General features: G+C 41.5%; 1 protein-coding gene across 1 annotated transcript in view; it reads left to right on the top strand.

Moving 5' to 3' along the window:
- Positions 1 to 18,037, top strand: part of mitfb (melanocyte inducing transcription factor b) — a 42,598-nt gene extending 24,561 nt beyond the window's left edge. Inside the window, exons 3-10 of the mRNA XM_056275117.1 lie at positions 7,572 to 7,787; positions 7,988 to 8,083; positions 8,197 to 8,314; positions 8,725 to 8,817; positions 8,919 to 8,975; positions 13,797 to 13,872; positions 13,991 to 14,138; positions 16,779 to 18,037. Of these exons, the coding sequence (XP_056131092.1) occupies positions 7,572 to 7,787; positions 7,988 to 8,083; positions 8,197 to 8,314; positions 8,725 to 8,817; positions 8,919 to 8,975; positions 13,797 to 13,872; positions 13,991 to 14,138; positions 16,779 to 17,189 (1,215 nt within the window). The 3' untranslated portion in view covers positions 17,190 to 18,037. The remainder of the gene's footprint in view (positions 1 to 7,571; positions 7,788 to 7,987; positions 8,084 to 8,196; positions 8,315 to 8,724; positions 8,818 to 8,918; positions 8,976 to 13,796; positions 13,873 to 13,990; positions 14,139 to 16,778) is intronic.
- The last annotated feature ends 3,229 nt before the right edge of the window (positions 18,038 to 21,266 follow it).

The following is a 21,266-nucleotide window of genomic DNA, read 5'->3' as shown; positions in this document are numbered from 1 at the left end:
CGAGAGAGGGCGAGGGACAGATAGAGAGAGAGAGGGAAAAAGAGAGAGGGAGAGGGAAACTCTGAGAGAGAAAGAGAGCGAGGGAGGGACAGAGAGAGAAGGAGGGAGAAAGAGAGAGGAAAGGGAGAAGGAGCGGGGAGGGACAGAGAGAGAGAGGGAAAGAGAATGTGAGAGAGAGAAAGAAAGAGAGGGAAGGATAGAGAGAGGGAGGGAGAGAGAGGGAAAGAGCGAGAGTGTGAGAGCGAGAGAGCGAGAGAAAGAAAGAGAGACAGCGAGTGAGAGAGAGCGAGAAAGAAAGAGAGAAGGACAAGACGGTGGGGGTTATGTGTATTTGTGTACAATGAACATGTTTCTTATCACATATTTGGAAATGAAGACCCCTGCGTTGTTTTGTTATGTGCAGGCACATTATAATGGACCATTTGTTCACTTAATTACATTAGATCCTACCAAGTATCCCATGGCTAGATCCTGCGGAAGTTTGTGCATATTTCTTCCAACAACAAAAAAAAGCCTCACACAGTTTCAGTTATGAACAAAGAACATTGAAATATTGAAACAATAAATATTGAAATAATATTTCACAATGTGAGAGCACTTTCTTTCCAACAGCCTCATGGATTATAAAAACGACTTTAATACAGTTGAACTGAGGAAACATGGCTCTCATTTGAAAAACCTTATATGTCCTTGACATGAGATTTTAAAGCATCAAATAATTAAAAATAAAGCATTTTATCAAATGACATGATTAATATGTTTCCAAATTACATAAAGACTTCATTAGAATTATTGTTAAACTATGGTAGTGAGGCGAGAAGTGAGACGTCTGCAGACATGTGAATACCTGTTATTGATGAAAAGGCAATCAAACAAAAATGAAACATCCACACATTCTTACAAACAATAAAATGTCAACTCTATAATGCTCACCTATAATCTATCTAACACAAGGCTGCCCCGGAATGAGGTGATCAGACAGGTTTACTTTACCATTTATAAATAAATCGTTACTCTGTAAATGAGTAGATTTGCAATTAATTGTATTAGTTTTGTTTTTTGGGTTTTTTTTTAACAGCATTCAATGAAGTTGCAATGGGGAGAATGAGAATGCCGATGGCAAAAACGATTATGGAAAAAATAGGGAGTTGCATTGAGGGAAAATAGACTTAGTGGTATTTAATATAAAAACTGTGAATCACATCTGCTTGAATGCTTAAGAACAAATAAGGAAATTCAAAATTGGAATAAATTCACCTCACAAACAGTGAATGCTGTCAAAGTATGGTGTGAACTACGGCGTCAACCAAACCATTTTGGAGAGAGAGAGAGAGAGAGAGAGAGAGAGAGAGAGAGAGAGAGAGAGAGAGAGAGAGAGAGAGAGGAGAGAGAGAGAGAGAGAGAGAGAGAGAGAGAGAGAGAGAGAGAGAGAGAGAGAGAGAGAGAGAGAGAGAGAGAGAGAGAGAGAGAGAGAGAGAGAGAGAGAGAGAGAGAGAGAGAGAGAGAGAGAGAGAGAGAGAGAGAAGGCTAAACACATGCATTGTGTTGGTATATATGTGCATGTCTGAGAGAGGTTGGTGGGGATTTCTTTTAGATTTTACCAGTTTCTATTTTTTGGACAGCAAGAGAGAGACGGACAGAGAGGGACAGATATAGACAGAGAGAGAGACAGATACGGAGAGAGCGAGAGAAAGAGACAGATGCAGATAGACAGCAAGAGACAGAGAGAGCGATATAGACAGAGAGAGAGATAGACATGGACGATGCAGGTAAGCTGCGGGGTGGTCCTGGGAGGGGGGCCAGCGGCGAGCGTTGCAGCAAGATTTATATTTTCCTGCCACAACCTGAGAGACAGTGGGTGACGGCACCTATTGCTACTGTTGTTGTTTAATATCATAATCATTGTTGTTGTTGCTGTTATTATTGTAATCATTGTTGTGTTGTGTTGTTGTTGTTTTACATGCTTTGGCAATATGTACACAAACGTATGTTATGCCAATTAAAGCACATATTGAATTGAATTGATAGACAAAGAGAGACAGATACAGAGAGAGACCGATACAGACAAAGAGAGACAGATACCGACAGAGAGAGAGACAGGTGCAGATGGACAGAGAGACGGATACAGACAGAGAGAGAGATAGACAAAGAGAGAGACAGATACAGAGAGAGACAGATACAGAGAAAGAGAGACATACGGACAAGAGCGAGACAGATACAAAGAGAGACATACAGACAGAGCGAGAGAGAGACAGATGCAGATGGACAGAGAGAGAGACAGATACAGAGAGACAGACAGACAGAGAGAGAAAGAGACAAGTAGAGACAGATACAGATGGACAAAGAGAGGGAGAGAGAGCTTAGGGTGTAAACGGGAGAGGGTGACGTGAGAAAGTGTCGCTGTATTGAGAATGCTGCACTCTTATTAAGAACCTGCCCTGAACTTTGTCCCTTTTCTTTATTAGAAAGATAAGACATCTTGAAAGTGATGGAAATATGTAAAAGAGATAACAAAATTCCTAAAAGCATAAATTATTATCTCAGTGCAGTCTATTCAATATTCATTCCATATTAAAAGCCCTGCGAATAATTAACAAAACAAGTCATTCAGTCATGCTGAGATATGGATGACATTAAAGCCTCACCACATCTTTCTATGCAGATAAAAAACAGCTTTCTCGTGTAATCACTTCTAACTGGCTGGGCCACCTACATAGATAACGCTTAAAACGTTAAGTTTCATATACAATCAAGCATATTTACAAGTATAAGCTTTGTGATTATTTTCTGATGGTTTGGGATGACAATTTTCTGCCACTTTTATATCAAAATTTAAGACAAAAGTCAGAAAAGAAACGATGGAAATTGTTGAAGCGAATGACTCATGTTTCTCTGCGGTGCTTCCTGCGATAACAACATGGCCTAGGCGTCCGGGTAGCGTAGCGGTCTAGTTCGTTGCCTACCAACACGGGATCGCTAGGTAGAATCCCCGTGTTACCTCCGGCTTGGTCGGGCGTTCCTACAGACACAATTTGCGGTGTCTGCGGGTGGGAAGCCGGATGTAGGTATTTGTCCTGGTCGCTGCACTAGCGCCTCCTCTGGTCGGTCAGGGCGCCCCCCCCCGGATCGGCAGGGGGGGGGGTGGAGCAGCAACCAGGACGGCTCAAAAAGAGCAGGGTAATTGGTCGGATACAATTGGGGAGAAAAATTAGGGGAGGGGGGGGATTGAAAAAAAAAAAGATAACATGGTCATGTGACACAATTCAAAATGGCCTTTGAATTTGTTGTTAATGAGTGACGCCTGGTAAAATGTTTGATTTGCGGCAGATGTTTCCCACATTTTCCTCATCCTAGACAGAAAATATGTCAGCCATTCTTTTGTGGTTACAAACATTTTCAAAGTCAAGCCAGGGCTCTTGAGTTCTTTCTTATAATGGTATGGCCCATTTTATAACAGTCTTTCCAGTTTCATTGTTAGTGTGGGCAGTGTTTGCCAACGAGGTTTTTACACTTAAACGCTGTTGACTTATCAAAACGTATAAGTTTTAATACAAATTCTGGTACAATTCATTAAAGGACACATGCTTCAGGGATTTGATGGAGTAACAAACAAAAGCTAGTTCTAACTGAAATGTACGTGTTTTGACTGTAGGCACACAAACTGACTTGGCACACTGTTGACCCGACTGCTGTGCTCGGCTCCTGGCTCTTCTCAGTGTACGAGTGTGGTAGTACGAAGGCAGATATGTTGAGATTATGTCATACGAGGTTTTTAACACAAAAGTTGTGAAAGCTGGGTGGAGGAATACGTCTCGGTGCACACCAGTGTTGCTAGCTTCCTGAAATGGAAATAAGGAATGCCGGTGGGGGGGGGGGGGGTCTTAGACTGAGGAGCTCCAACTACTGTGGACCGATAACAAATATTTCTCCAAAACGACAGGTCTTGCTCTTACACATGCATTACCCCTTCAGTAGCAGACTTTTCTAAAGATGTGACATAAAAATGCCCACATTTACCAGCCTCTCGCTCCTCCTGTGATTTCCTCCCGATGCATGTTGTTAGTCACAGATTCCTTCATGACTAATGGAGAGAGCCTAGTGGCAGATGGTGCACTTGCCCGTGAAAACATTCTCACTCACGTATCCCAGCCACTGGTAATCATTTTACCACTCCCTTCTGTATTTTTATAACCCCCCCCCCCACACACACACACACACACACCACTACCACCAGTGGACTACACTCGCAGGTTGCCATTTTTTTTAAATCTCGCACCGCTGTCAGGCGTATCGTAGCAACACTGTCGCAACCAATGAGAGGCCCGTTCTGTGTTTGGGCAGTGGAACATATCATGACAGGCTTAGGGACAACAGAGCAGGAGGGGTTCCTTCCCTCTCATACGAAATGCACAGCTGTAATATTTATCTCCCGTCGATTTGCACCGAATTGATTCTCAAAAATACGGACCAAAGCATGTCACGTATCAGTTCAATATGGAACACGTCTTTTAATTTCCAATTATGGGATGATCCTGTATTTTACAGGACGGTTTGCAACCCTAAGTGCAGATTCAGTGATTATTACTGACCATTGAAAAGCTCTAGGGGGCGGGTGACCATTTAGTTTATTACAAGTGGAAATATTCCATTAAATGCTAATGACTATTATCCATAATCCAAGCATCCTGATATTGTATATCATCACAAGAAGAAAGAGAGAATCCAATATGCCTGAAATGAGTAACCATCAGTAATCGTTCTCTCTCCTTTTGTCCCTCAAGGGTAAAAGGAGTCAGAGGGGGGTATTGTACTCTTTAATCAGCTACTGACATGTGGTAAATGAGGACCCCCCCTCGGTGAAGTCGGTTTTACAGCCCTGTAATGACTAGCTACATCCCCTGATGATTTAAGAACCCAGACCTGTGGACCTTGCCGTATCAATGTACTTCCATCTTCATGGAAAACAGGAAGTGGGGCATGTTCATGTGCCTCCACTTAACAACTCCCCTATTGCATAGAAAAAGTTGTTCGGGTACATAAGATTCTTCTCTGTTGATAGTGACACACAGCTACACAAATAAACTGACTGCCAGATTGATGAATCAGTTATTTTTTCCCCGTATATTTGGTATGCAGAGTACAACCAAAGAGATTAAAGGTGTCACAGGTGTGGGTGATGCCAGTACTGTTATTTGCTGGTATGTGTAAGTGAATTTGATCAACTTGTGACAGCTTACATAGTTGCTTCATTTTACACATCGCTTTCTGCTCGATATCCGCTCAATTTGGTATACATGAAGTAAAAACAAGGCTGTTGAAGAAGAAAACCATGCATTTAGTTGTTACACTTTTAACAGGACACAGCTAAAAATGCACCCTGCAACACTAACCGGTTTATAAGCAGAAGGCCAGACCAAATGTACTGCAATATAATGTACCAAATATGTCTTTTATGTGGTTTGAGAAGCAGTAGGCATGCAAAAAAAAAAAGGAGCTGGTCACAAACGTGACCTATGCTAAAACAGGCTAACTATCTAATGGTTTGCAGTGCTTGGTTTTGCAATCAGCATGCACACATTTTTAGATATCTAGTCTTAGCAAGAGTAAAAGGAACTTTAAGACCCTCTCAAAGCCGTGTGTGTCCCAAAATATTTGTGATAAGGTTATTTTCGTCCATTTAACTACAGCGCAGAGCCTGGAGGATTTTTCTAAGGGGTAGTAGGAAATGTTAGAGGTGGTTGTGAGATTATCCGGTGGCTGCGGCTTCTTTCTCAAAATCTTCTATTGAAGCAAATCACTCGGGATCTGTCTGAATACACATGTTTTACGTGTTTGGGCGCGGGTTGGGGGGGTGGGGGGTGGATTGAGTTGTCAAGACTTTCTTAACAAAGAATGTGATGTTAAACCAGCTAAGCAAATGTTTCAGATGGTATTTTTAAACTCTGTGTGCTGTGTAGCTGGTTTTGTGAGTGAGCAAAGTATGCACTTCACACATTAATAATCAAATACAAAGTCATTTTAAAGCACATTAGCAGGCCTAGTACTGATAAATAGCAGTGTAATGGAGTCTGCTTTTTGTCAAATTAAGTAAAGAAGACAAGCACAAGTGTCCAGAGGGTTAAAAGTAGAGGGGGCTTCTCGAAAGGCCCAAGGCAACTACCCGTAATCGCAGTGGCCCAGCAAAAAGAAAGAAACTAATTGTCAGTAACCCATTCTGACGTCAAGAGATGCGCCATAAAGACATAAATTCAGATTTTACATAAAACAACACAAACTTGAAAAGGCCCATTGTATTTTGCTGAAATTTCCTAACATGCATAGCAGATTGCTTTTCTCGCCATTTATAAGTTGAACTGGATGAGTCTGCCCTCAAAGCTTTGGCAGAAACCAAGAGAGAACAAGCCACAGCTGGAGTCAACAGTCTTTTTGATAGTCTACGAAAAACATAAGTTTGGAAAGTTAAGAGGATCAAGTTCTTAAATTGGACCACAAATATTTCTAAAAATGCTGGAGATGCTTGGATATTACCCTCATCAGGTATGTTTAAAATAATCCTTGTTGGATTTTTGTAATGTGTTGATTAATTTGTCGTTTGGCTTGTTGGCGATGCATGCGAGGTAGCAACATTAATATGGCCTTATTTTTAAGATCATAAACCGCTTGATTTGCGATAAAATGTCTTTGATGGTAGCACATTTCCGCCAATGGCTACATCAGTGTCAATGCATTTATGAATGTCTCCATCAGGTGGTCCATGATGAGCATCACAATTGTCTTATTTGACCAGAAAAAAAATTGTCCATCAATCAATCACTGTATGTCAAAAGCAAATTAAATATATTTTAACTGTTTTTCTCTATCCATCTATCTATCTATCTATCTATCTATCTATCTATCTATCTATCTATCTATCTATCTATCTATCTATCTATCTATCTATCTATCTATCTATCTATCTATCTATCTATCTATCTATCTATCTATCTATCTATCTATCTATCTATCTATCTATCTATCTATCCGTCCATCCGTCCGTCCGTCCGTCCATAACTGGCTCACAGACGGGTCGATATTGATATACACAGACAGGGATCAATATATACTGAAATGCCAGGCGGGGGGCTTTTTTTTATTTACGTGCCATATCTGTGCTAGATATGAGCAACAGAACTTAGCAAGATCCTTGTCTATAATGTAAGTATGCTATCAATATGCCAGTGAAAGTCACAGTTTGTGATGTGAACCCTTGTCTATTACACACCAGAAACATTTTCCACATATGAGGCATCAATTCCCAGAATAACAAGCCAAAGCAAATCGAGAGCATTTAAAGAGCCAGTGCAAAAAGAGGACACATGCGGCATGTGTCAAAAGCAACAGCAGGTATTTTGTAAGTAGGGTTCTAGGATAGATGCCATTCATAACCACCAATAAGTTCTCAGACCTGACATCACTCAAATATTATTATGCTCTCTAATATGTGTATATGTACCTATATTATCTTTTCTTTCTTACTCACCTCTCTCTTCCTTTCTTGCTCTCTGCCTTTTCTCTACGTTGTTCTGCAACAGGTCCAGACTCATTTGGAGAACCCAACCAAATACCACATCCAGCAATCCCAGCAGCAGCAGGTGAAACGGTACCTGGGAAAGCTTGGGTCTCAAGTGGTGAGCTTGCCCTGCCCCAACCAGCCTTCTGACCACGGGGGCATGCCGCCGGGGCCGGGCAACAGTGCCCCTAACAGCCCTATGGCCTTATTGACCCTCAACTCTAACTGCGAGAAAGAGGTGATTTTACTGATACCGAATGTAGTGCACCCAGTAGATGTGTTCAAAATCAAAGTGAGAGTCTATTTCCACATACATACATAGCCTTTTTCCCCTCAACACCAGTGTAAATTTTGGTCGTTTTTGGCAGCCATTGAATTAATCTAAGATGGATTCAGACATGTCCCATGTTGTTTATGATATATTGTCTTTGTTTGTAGATGGATGATGTTATCGATGACATTATTAGTTTGGAGTCAAGTTACAATGATGATATCCTTGGTCTAATGGACCCGGGACTTCAGATGGCCAACACGGTATGGATAATCTGGCTCTTTTGCACTTAACTTTCAATGTTATCACTGATAAATTATGATGGAGCTCACGCAGAATATTGTCTTTGCTTCTCGTTTTTGGTGCACTACATTAGATCCCTGTGCCTGCTAACCTCATGGACATGTATGGTAACCAGGCTATACCCCCACAAGGGCTGGCCACCAGTAACTCCTGCCCAGCTAACTTGCCCAACATTAAAAGGGAATTTTCCGGTGAGCAGAGCACACAAACTTGAATGGAAACACAAACACAAAACTCTCATTCTGAATTAAACTCTTGTTACTTTAATCAACACACATCCTTTGTGATCCAGAAACATAAGTGCCATATTCAGACCGCTATATTGCATCTGGGGGAAAGCCCCAGTCAAAAACATTTAATTTCAAATTCTTCTCTCCAGGCCTTTATGTAGCGTAGATTGTGGGATTCCTCAGTGTTGCAATCGTATGTAACTTATAGAAATGCAAAAATATTGAGATTTTACAGTAGTTGGCCATAGCCAGCATGACAACAGTGAATGATGAAATATATGCAATATATGTAATTATGCTTGAATAGGTATTTTCATGAATTGGTTTCCATTATGTACATTTTTATACTGAAGACATTATTCATCACATAGTTTCCCAATCCCCGGCCATCATGCACATGCTGGATAAGTCTGGATCCTGTGGCAAATTTGACAACTATCAAAGGCCTGAAGGGTTTCCTGTAGGTATGTCTGATTATTTATGCTCAAAGTGTAGAATTATTTTTCTCAAATTTTCAATTCTGTGATGTCAGGCTGTAACTGTAATTAAAACTATCTGCTTTCAGAGGCTGAAGTAAGAGCCATGGCAAAGGAAAGACAGAAAAAGGATAATCATAACTTGAGTGAGTCTTAAATGCACTTTTAATTTGCCCTATACTGATCTGAATGGGTTACTATGCAAACATGCAGAGGTGTGGTTATGTTATTGGATTATTAAAAAGTGTCACTTCATTTATTACACTGACAAATATTTGTCAAAACAAATTCAGCTCAGTAATTTTGGCGTTTAAGTGTTTCAATTAACTCCTTGACCAATAGTCATGAGTCATGACAGGTCAAGTTATAGTCCACTTGGTATACAATATATATATATATATATATATATATATATATATATATATATATATATATATATATATATATATATATATATATATATATATATATATATAAAATATGCTGAAGCTGGCATTTGTGAACTATTATGTATGCTTACAGATGTCATATACTATTAGATGTTGCATATGAACACACCTAGCCCTTTTTCTCCATCATTTGATCAGCTCAAATGATTCACCTGCTGTATATGTTTATTGAATGTAATATTTAATTCACTGGTAGGTTTGGAAGAAAAGGAACCTTGGAAAACATTTGACATGATTGTGATATTGACAATTAATACCCCTGCTAGGACCTCAAGGAAATGTTACATAATTTAAAGTGGAAGTAGAAGACAACCCCCCCCCCCAGCATTTCCACGTAGTATTATTGTTCATGCCGCTGTCACAACCACAATCGATTTCGGGTTTTCCTCAGAGCCTAGCAACTCCCAACAACACATGCATTTATACATGCGTTTATTTACACATTTCCGTGAAGAATGTTAACCGAAAAGGTAAATGAAATTGTCATAATTTTATACTTTTTGAATTTTAGCTTTTTGAATTTGGGAACAATTGGCAATTGTAATGGTGTGCATTGCATAGTAATAACAGTTTGAGTAACATTATTGCTTCACACAAACAAGTAACTACTGCAGGGACATCGGGGTGGAGGAGGGAGTAGAAGAAGACAGGAGAAAAAGCGTTAATTTATTCATTCATTTAACCTGTAATGGATATATGAATGTTATTTTATGTTTTTACAAAATGAAAGACACAGGGCAATGGAGATGGTGATAACATATTGTGGTGAGCCGGCGTGGAAGAATGAAGAGATAGAGATCTCTTATTCTCAACTCACGTGTCCCATACACCGCACGACCCCGAGGGTGCTGCTTAATTTTGATACCCTATCAGAACCGAATGGAAGTGAGGGGAAAGGAGAGGCAAGGATGCATTTTAGAACGGCAGCTCCTGTGTCCCAGACACCACAGGACCCAAGGAGTGCACCTTTAGTCTGCCCCTCCCCAATAGTTGTCGAAGAATGGCCTCCCGCAACTAGGTCATCACCGAACATTGTATCAGTCACGGTCTTACAGTGAGTCTGTCAAATACTTGTCTACCAGTCTGAGTCAAACATCCAAACAATAACAATAATCAGAACATGAACACATCATTTAACCATAAATCAATCAACAATTTAAACAAACATTAACAGTCCCATGAGCCATTGTGCTCCCCCAGTGTGGAGCCGCTGACAGTCAGAGCGACCACCTCCCCCAGTCACTACATAGCCCCCACCTGAGGGGTCAGTTGTCCCCGACGACCCCATCACCCAAGATATAGTCCCTCAAATGTCCAGGGGGCCGTCGCTGGCAAACAGGCCGCCCAAAGCACCGTGTGCCATAGGCCCTCTTTCGCCGCACTCTGGAGCCAGCCCAGTCCCAGCGGGTGCAGGAGTTACAGCAGTGCACATGCAGCTCCACATTGCGTCAACAGCCAGGCCAGTAGTACTGCCCCCGGAGGCAGTGGAAGGTCTTGGCGTTCTCGTAGTGCCCCGCCCCCACCAAGCCGTAGACCATCTGGAGAACTTGGGGACGGAGCACACGGGGCACCAATAACCACGAGAGGCCACTCTCTCGTCCAGGAGCTTGCCACCTACCTGTCGTGGAGCTCAAATTTGCGAATGGTAGGCCCCCACGTCGGGCCCCAGCACTGACACCTCCATCCACTCAGGGCGCCACCCTATCTCCAGCCAGCCCTTCACCAGCGCAAGGGCCACATCTGCCTCCTGCTGCTGCATGATCTCCTTGTTGCTGACAGTCTGGACAGCTGCCACCGTCGGCGTTATCTGGCCCCACTCCTCCTGCTGCTGGCAGCAGTGGCGCTCAAATGTAGCGCCGGGCCTCGAGCCTCCTGAGCAGCGGTTGCTTGGCGACTGGCTTGCCGGCCTTCAGGGGATGATCAATGGTGGCGGTAAGTTGCTTTCCGGCGCTGATCCTCCCAGCCTCCAGGGGGCAATCGGCAGTGTGTGCTGGTCCTCCAGGGGGCGGTGGAGCCACGATGCATCAGGTTGGGCTGGAAAACTACCAGATTTTTACCAGCAAATCGATTTACGGCACAGGAAGTGCATCAACCACCCAGTGGCGACCTAGGCAACGGCGGACGGGGGAACCATCGAACAACCGAAGTAACTGTTGAAACTCTACCCAGCAAAAGACAAAGAACCTAGTTGACGGAGGAGGCAAAGAAGGGCAAGAGAGAGAGGAGATAAAACGAGTGAATCTCAGACAGGCATTCACTTGATGGTAGTTGTTTGTTTGAAAATCAACAGACTGAGGGGAGGCAGTCACTCCAACTGTCAGGGGCTCCGCATTGGGGGAGCGCAATGTCTCATGGGACTGTTAATGTTTGTTTAAATTGTTGATTGATTCATGTTTAAATGATGTGTTCATGTCCGGGTGGCATGGCGGCCTATTCCATTGCCTACCAACACGGGGATCACCAGTTCGAATCCCCGTGTTTCCTCCGGCTTGGTCGGGTGTCATTGTGCATAACTGTAGTCCGCTGACGTCCGGTTCCGACCGTGGCAGTCATACCAGTTTCCGGTTTATGGGCGGCACGGTGGCGCAGTGGTTAGCGCAGTCACCTCACAGTAAGAAGGTCCTGGGTTCGAGCCCCGGGGTAGTCCAACCTTGGGGGTTGTCCAAGGTCGTCCTGTGTAGAGTTTGCATGTTCTCCCCGTATCTGTGTGGGTTTCCTCCAGGGGCTCCAGTTTCCTCCCACAGTCCAAAGACATTTAGATCAGGTGAATTGGCCATACTAAATTGTTCCTAGGTATGAATGTGTGTGGGTATGTGTGTGTGTGTGTGTGTATGTCGGCCCTGTGTGATTGTCTGGCGGCCTGTCCAGGGTGTCTCCCCACCTGCCGCCCAATGACTTCTGGGATAGGCTCCAGCATTCCTGTGACCCTGAGAGCAGGATAAGCAGTTCGGAAAATGGATGGATGGATGATGTGTTCATGTTCTGATTATTGTTGTGTTTTTATTTGGATGTTTGACTCAGACTAGGTAGACAACCGTCTGACGGACTCACTGTAGGACCATGACTCACGTGTATGTTAGGTGATGAGGTAGTTACAGGAGGCCATTCTTAGACAGCTATTGAGGTGCATTCCTGGGGACGTGCGGCGTATGGGACGCAGGAGTTGCCATTCTATATTGCATCTTTGCCTCTTGCCTCTCCTTTCCCATCAGTTCCGTTCGGTACTGATAGTGTACAAATTAAACCGCACTCTCGGGGTCGTACAGTATATGGGAAACGACAGTTGTGAATAAGAAATTTCTGTCTTCATTCTTCCACACCTGCTCGCCACATTCGTCCCTGAAGTGGGATTGAGCAAACTAATGGAGAGTGGGATTCAGAGACGAGCGGGACATCGAGCAGACCTTTTGGCGCTTGGAAAACCTGGTGTGGCAAAAGATGGATGGGATACAGCCACGAACGGAAGTGACGCAACATTTAAAGCCAGATGAATGATGAGTCGGATGAATTAGTTTTACTTAAGATAACTACAATTTCACGTATTTTAAATGAAATATCACTGTTGCTTGTGTGTAGATACTGCTTCCCAATGCTAGCAAGCCAGCTAAGTCTATATAAAACGGTAGCTAATGTTATCTAGTGTAGCTATTTATCCATAGCGATAACATCATATTTAAAATGTTAATTCTGTGCATTTATCCCTATTAAGTAATCACGTTTGCCACGCTCCGCCAGGAGTGAGGGGCAGGAAATAACCTACAGTGTATGAGATTCATCACCAGTGCCTGGACACCATATAACCAAACATTTGTCCTGCTAAAGTTACATGCAGTGAGATTTTGCATCACTTCCGTCCGTGGCTGTACCCCATCTAGCCACAACCGTAATAATCCTGCCTGGTGGCAGATGGACTTGGTGTCATTATTCTTTAGCCATTACACTGTGCAATCAACATTTACTTCATAATGATAAGGTAAAGCAAAAAAGTTGTCTACTTCCACTTTAATGGGGATAAATTCAAAATTGCTTCCATCTTGCAGAGACACAGATATAATCTTTTTTTATTTTATAACAAGATAATTTTTATAATTATGGCACAATAATTTCTATAATTAATAAATGCCAGCTAATTTGTCATTCACAACACATTTTTCTTCCAATAAAGTGAAATAATATATTGTTAATATCAGAGTTCTTATTTTCTGTTATCCATTAAATTACCTGGTATTTAATGCATTATAATCACTCGTTGATTCCCTCTTTTCATTTATGCTTTATTCTCACCTACTTTATTGAGAAAAAAAAATTTTAAAACGGAAATGCCAAACAAATTAGAAACTCCTCATATAAAGATTTTATATGGAATGGTTTTGGCTCCAAGGAAGGCTAATATGCTCAATGCAGCAGGATTAGCTGTGAATCATTTTCAACCATGTTCTTGTACAAGCTTATAGATGACAGTGATTTTTGCCTAATTTCAACAATAATTCAGTTTCTCTTTTTTTGTTTGTTCTGCAGTCGAGAGAAGAAGACGGTTTAATATCAATGATCGAATCAAGGAATTGGGAACCTTAATTCCAAAGTCGAATGACCCGTAAGTTACTAGTGTTCATTCAAATCAGGCCATAATTCTTCTCCTTACGGTGTTTTGCTAAGGTAACTCCGTTTCCACTGAAGTAAAGTGAGTAATGAATCTCCTCTGCGGTGAACAGGGACATGCGGTGGAACAAAGGCACTATTCTGAAGGCATCGGTGGACTACATAAGGAAGTTACAGCGGGAGCAGCAAAGGGCGAAAGAGCTGGAGAACCGTCAGAAAAAGTTGGAGCATGCCAATCGACATTTGATGCTCCGGATACAGGTGATGAACCTTGAAATCAGAGGGCAGGGTGGAGGAATATGGGGCTTCAAGTTCTCAGTGATGGGAGAACGTGTTTTAATATCATAGATAAGACCAAGTACAAAGACTCATACCAAAAAAAAAAAAAAAAACGAGACAAGACAGACCAAAAGAGTACGAGATCAAAATCAAGACCACTCACAATTTACAGTTGTGCAGATAATAGCTTAGCTCTATTATGATGTTTTGTTTTTGTACCTTTATATAAACAGGCAAGTGATTAAGAATCGATCCTTATTCTCAATGGTGGTCTGACAAGAGGCAGAGCATCTATTGAGGAAAGGGGGAGAGAAGTTTAAAGGACAAAAATACACTCAGGAAACAACATGCATGTAAAATGTATAAAACAACAGATACAGATAAAAAAAATGTACAAACAAGCAGTCATAATGCGATAGGTATTAAAATAGTATCAGGTAGAGGAACACAGAGAAAGTAACAATGAATAATAACAATGCAGAGTTAATGATAGCAGATGTCTGTGGTTAGAACAGCATACTGGGAATGAAATTGTCCAACTTTAGAGTTTTTTTGCGGTTCATTCTAGTCTCTGACTGGAAAGATGATGGGCCAAGTGAGATTTTATTAGTTTAGAAAATTTTCAACAGAACACGGTTGGCTATTGTAAGCAGTAGATTTTGTTTGCTGGTTTGAAAATCCAAAGCGGATTATGGCGCACCACCTTGCTGAATGATTGGCAACAGAAAACAACCCAAAGAGGTGGCAGAGAAGAACTCTGACCCAAACCTTAAATAATACTAATAATTTTGACTTTAACATATTTTTATCTATTTATTATTATTATTATTTTATTTTTATATGTTTAGTTTCTATATTTTTATTTTCATTATATATTTGTTTTATTTTTTTTATTTTTTTTATCATATTTGACTTTATCGTAGCAAAAATTACCATCATTTATCCAGGGAGGTGGAAACAGTTGTCAGTCTATACCAAATCTAAAACGATAGCTTTGCCAGGTGCTGCTATTTCTGGCTTTAAAAACCTGCAACTAAAGTCATTATTTGGGCGAACAAAGCAGTAGGGCCCTGCCCTTTAGAAAGTCAGTGTTCCCCCACAGAACTATGAATCGTCACACATTCGTCTTGAGGCACATTTCAACTTTCCAATATGGAGGAGTCAGCTTTGCAATGCAATGCTTAAGAATCCAAAAAATACAGCAAAAATTACGAAAATACCGTTTCAAAAGTAGAATAAATATGATATGATCTGTGATTTCTTACCTGGATTACTGAGCATGCATAAAGACATAGAATAAAATGTAGGTATCACTTATATGGGGGGGTATGACTTTATGTGAGAAGTTATAAATATTTTACAGTGTTTTACAATATGATTACTTATTTACCTGACATTCCTGCAGGATCTCTGTTCTAGACAACTCGTGAAATTTTGTGATCTTGCTAGCATTTTTCGTTTTATTTGTAAGTCACCGTTGCTCAAGAGGACAGGGCATAGTTTTGTCAACATTCTGGTAATTCCAACAGGTCACTGATAGTGGTCACTAGAGAAAAATGAAATTACTGCTCGTTATCGTTTATTGTCTTTAAACGGTACCATATGAGGATGAAATTGGGTCATTGTCATATCGTTATGCACAGTCTTGTCTAAATTACTGAATGTGTGACATAAAATGTCTCACAAAATTAGGTCTAAAATATTTGAGGCAATATTATTTGAAAACTACGTGTATTTGATTTGATACTAGATTTTAGATTATAATCTAAAGGTAATTACCGAACTGTTCAATGCGATGAGCCTCAGTTCTAAACAGATATGCTATGTATTGATACTGAAATTCGCTATGATTATCATGATAATAACATTTTCCATATTGGCCAGCACTGATTGTACCTTTAAAAAACACGTTGTTCAAGAGTGGAGGTCAAGACCAGGAAAAAAAAATGTGTTCAAGACCGTGAGGCTCCACAATAGTGACCTAATTTTTCTTTTCAATATTTTTATTGGCATCTACTGCTCCTTTGATTTGAATTTAATTTGATGAATTTTTGACTATGTATTTTATGATAGATTTTATCATGTTTATAGTGAATTGTATGGTATGTTGACTGTTAATTTTACAGTATTGGAATGTCTACTTTATTGACTAATGTTTTAATTTTATAAAGCTCTTTGTGGCATACTTTGTGATATCAGGCTTTAGATAACCAAACCTTGACCTTGAGATCAAGATCAGGGACCGCTAGTTATTAGACCGGTCTGGAGACCTACAACCCTGGAATGCAAAATTCTCATCTGACCTAAATTATCAATCTCTCTCTCACTCTCACTCTCTCTCTCTCTCTCTCTCTCTCTCTCTCTCTCTCTCTCTCTCTCTCTCTCTGTCTGTCTGTCTGTGTGTGTGTGTGTGTGTGTGTCTCTCTCACTCATCTCTCTCTGTCTGTCTGTCTGTCTGTCTGTCTGTCTATCTGTCGGTCTCTCTCTCTGTCTGTCTGTCTGTCTCTCTCTCACTCGTCTCTCTGTCTGTCTCTCTCTCTCTCTCTCTCTCTCTCATATCTCTCTCTCTCTCTCTCTGGCTTACCTTTTGTCTCGCCGATACCTGTCCACTGGCCGTGACAGGAGTTGGAGATGCAGGCCCGCGCTCATGGGCTGGCTGTGGCGTCTTCGGCGCTCTGCTCATCTGAGCTCACTGGCCGCTCCATCAAACAGGAGCCATCACTCGGGGAGTGTCATCAGGATCTGTACCCACTCCACCCGCAGCACCAGCACCACCCCGCCTGCACCCCGGACCCGGCCCGGCCCACCGCCCTCGAGCTCAGCGACAGCCGCTCAAACTTCCCTGAGGGCCAGGGGGGCCACTACACCATTCACACCAAGGTAGCCTGCAAACTCAACGATGTCCTCATGGAAGACACCTTATCACCGGTGAGAGGGGGGGACCCTTTGCTCTCGTCCATCTCCCCAGACACATCCAAGGACAGCAGCCGAAAGAGCAGCGTTAGCATGGATGAGAACGAGCAGGCCTGTTAGCACCCTCTACTGGTAAAACATCCAACCTGCATCTCTCCTGGTCCCTCCATCCTCTTTTACGCGTCTTCATCAGCGGCTGGCACACAGTCTCAGCTGCTAGAGGCAAATCCTTTTTGTTGTTATATGTCGTTTTTTTTTGTCATTGTTGTCCATCCCCGCCTTGTTTACATATATTTAATCTTTTCCATCAATGTGCTTTTTTTGTGATATCTACATCCTTTCAAACCCTCAACCTAAATTTAATGGACTGATTTTAAAGAATGTTGTTTGATTTAATCAATGTTGTGATGACAATGAGTTCAAAAGTAGATGTTTTTATATATTTAAAGAAAATGCATTTACCATGGGGTAGAACATGATCATGTTTATTTCTTTTGATTCCAAAGAATCTAGGGGGAGTTAGAGATCATAGACAGAAATAGATATGTTGTGGTGTGAGAAACACTGCTTTTTAAATCAATAGCAATAACAGAGGACATAATAGATCTATTTATTACTGTAGTGCTTTACACTCCTTGTGTCTTAGATTGAACTTGAATGTGCCAAGGCCTTATTAAGATGTGCACGTGCAGCACTGCCGCCGTGTTTGCAGTGCACAGATTCTGTCTGTTAGCTGAGTCTCTGTTAGCCTTCCAAATGAAGTTTCTTCACTGTCAAACATTGATCACTTATTGTATTACCCTTATTCACATATCCATTCACATCAGACATTCCCCTCCCTTCAAAAAACCTCCACCAAATTAAAGGTTATTAATTACCAAAGCAAAAAAAAACAAGACTAAAACCAGGCATTAGAGGGGATATTTTTGTATCTGAAATCAGATTTGGCTCAGTTATTTACAAACTCAAGCAAACAATTAGATAACAAGCTAAAAAGTGTTCATGAAACAAAGTCTAAAAACCATTACTATGTGAAGTGAAATGGAAAACTAGATTGAAAATAAAAAGCTTAATTATACTGGAACACACACTGACAAGTGTTAGCACACACACACACACATCAAAAACACACACAGAGTGATCTAAAATTCGATAGATCTAAAAATTATTTGCTGATTCTTCGTCTTCATATGAATAATGCAAGCAGAGTGACTTAATCATATTTTAATACATTCTCACTGAAAGTCTGTTTTATCTTTTTGTCTAAGCCGCCTCCTTTAGTTAAAGCAGACGGTAGTGAAAGGCATGCCTGCCCAGTTCAGTAATGCTGGTGCTTCTGCAGTCCAGACAGCGCCTATAAACCCTCTAGAAACACGTTGCCTTCACCAACATCTGTTTCTTATGAAGAAAACATTTCTTATTTCTTAAATATTATCCATCCATTTCCTCCATTATCCTATTTTTGTTACACCTTTGTTATGATGTGACTGTCAATCCATTTTGCATGTGAAGTATTCGAGATGTTTTTCCATTATGTGAATGGACATTTAACGTGTTGCCAAGGAGTATAAGGAGACCGCTACGGAGTTTTGTATGACTTGCATGACATTGTCAGAACACTGGAATGATATCCGTCAACCTCTTTTGGTCGCTGTATGCTATACTAACTACTATATTTTGGGTTTCCAAACGTGTACAAACTATCATACGATCGATTTGTTTCTATAAGAGTTGTAGCATATTGCTTGAATATGCCATTTCTTCATACTTTATATATTGAGGAGGCGGTTACAACAACGTGAGTTTTGTGGATGTATGCGGTGCTTACAGTGGTGCCCGTAGAGGGACATCTTTACTCATAGGCTCATTCACACTGCCGGGCCGGTTATCTCATTTCAGTGTTGTATTGATTAGTCTGAAAACACCTAGCAAAAGTGATTTCATGTCCATTGATAGAAGTGCCTTACAGTCTTCGATGTTGCCCCATGATGTTGTTGGAACTGTACACACTGAACACGGTATGTTGTCGGGGATTTTCTTGATGTTTGCCACATTTTGGATTTACTGTAGAGCTGCAAGGCCCCTAAGGGACGTAGTAGGAAAGGGCCTTTTGTTAATTAACACGAGACAAACCCGACGGGCCGTCGTACGCACGTTGTGAGATTTAACACTGGACTGTACCAGAGGGACTCTCTTGGCCATACTTTTTTTTTAAAATGTTTTGTAATGGTCAAAATTTCACTCAGAGGTCAACAATCTTGATCTTAACCAGAATGTTTATCCTCTTTGCTTTTTTCCCCCCCAAATGTAATTCATAGCACACTCCAAAAATACGTTGGCAGGATTAAACTGAAATCTAAATTATGCAAAGAAGGAATGAACAATGTTTTGTACGTCTAAGCTGATTTAGTTGGGTGTTGTTGTTTTTTTTTTGTTTTTTTTTACTGCACAGTCATGAAGCATAAATTAAGAATGGCAGCAATCAGGCCACAAGGTGAAGTACAAACTGATCAATCGATCCGTATGGTCACAGTGATGCCAGGTATTCAGAGGTTAGTACGTGTATTTCTGTGAAACCGCCCTTTTGACTGAACTCAAATCATCTTATCTTCCTTAGGAGGGGTTTCGTCTAACACATTACTGAGTGCCTACCATGAACATTGCTATTTAAAAGTAGCGGGGGCACTTAATTTAAAGCTATCGTGATTGTCGATTGTACTCGATTGGACTCATGCCGAATTTCGATGCCGTTATTCAAATGGCACATTTTGGGTATGGGAATGCCACTAAAACAGAGCCATGTTGGTTCAGTTTACGTCTGCTCCTCTTCCTCTCATTCCACTGGTTGGTATAGACACTGCCATCTGCTGAGGTTGCTACTGTTCCAGTTATTACACTTTATATGAGATGAATGTAGCAATTGTTATGCACTGGTTTCAGCTTGGTGAATTCATTGTCATTGGTACTCAATGTGGAAACTACCTTGTGAGAAAAAAAATAAAGTTTTATTTCAGTAACGATACAGATCGTGCTTTTGTTGCCTTTATTGCACAAATATCTTTAAATTAAGGGTTTTAGATCCATTAGGGTAACAAAAGCCTGTTCCTACTTTTGTCTACCTATGGTGTTCATAGATTCAGACTCCAGTATTTGTGTGAGCTAAGGTGCTTTTCCATAAGAATAGGGCTTAACATTTTATACTGGCCCTATCTGAATGTGGAACCTATGAAAATGTATTGCAAGTACACAACAGAAGCTGGCAGTCTATTGTAATAACATGATATACACCGATCAGCCAAAACATTAAAACCACTGACAGGTAGGTGAATAACATTGATTATCTCGTTACAATGCCACCTGTCAAGGGGTGGGATATATTGGGCAGCAAGCGAACTATCAGTGTTGGAAGCAGGAAAAATAGGCAAACATAAGGATCTGAGCGACTTTGATAAGAGCCAAATTGTGATGGGTAGATGACTGGGTCAGAGCACCTCCAAAACGGCAGGTCTTGTGGGGTGTTCCCGGTATACAGTGGTCAGTACCTACCAAAAGTGGTCCAAGGAAGGACAACCGGTGAACCGGTGACAGGGTCACGGGCACCCAAGGCTCATTGATGCACATGGGGAGTGAAGGCTAGCCCGTCTGGTCCGATCCCACAGAAGAGCTACTGTAGCTCAAATTGCTGAAAAAGTTAATGCTGGCTATGATAGACAGGTGTCAGAAAACACAGTGCATCACAGCTTGCTGTGTATGGGGCTGTGTAGCTGCAGACCGGTCAGAGTGCCCATGATGACCCCTGTCCACCACCGAAAGTACTTACAATGGGTACATGAGCCTCAGAACTGGACCATGGAGCAATGGAAGAAGGTGGCCTGGTCTGATGAATCATGTTTTCTTTTACATTATGTGGACAGCCGGGTGTGTCTGTGGCATTTACTGGGGGAAGAGAGGGCACCAGGATGCACTATGGGAAGGAGGCAAGCTGGCAGAGGTAGTGTGATGCTCTGGGCAATGGTGTGCTGGGAAGCCTTGGGTCCTGGCATTCATGTGGATGTTACTTTGACACGCACCACCTACCTAAACATGGTTGCAGACCAGGCGCACCTCTTCATGACAATGGTCTTCCCTGATGGCAGTGGCCTCTTTCAGCAGGATAATACACCCTGCCACACTGCAAAAATTGTTCAGGAATGGTTT

This window comes from Lampris incognitus, chromosome 2, assembly GCF_029633865.1.
Source record: "Lampris incognitus isolate fLamInc1 chromosome 2, fLamInc1.hap2, whole genome shotgun sequence".
NCBI lineage: Eukaryota > Metazoa > Chordata > Actinopteri > Lampriformes > Lampridae > Lampris > Lampris incognitus.
Note: the sequence above shows the minus strand (reverse complement) of the source record. Positions and strands in the feature narration are given on the sequence as shown.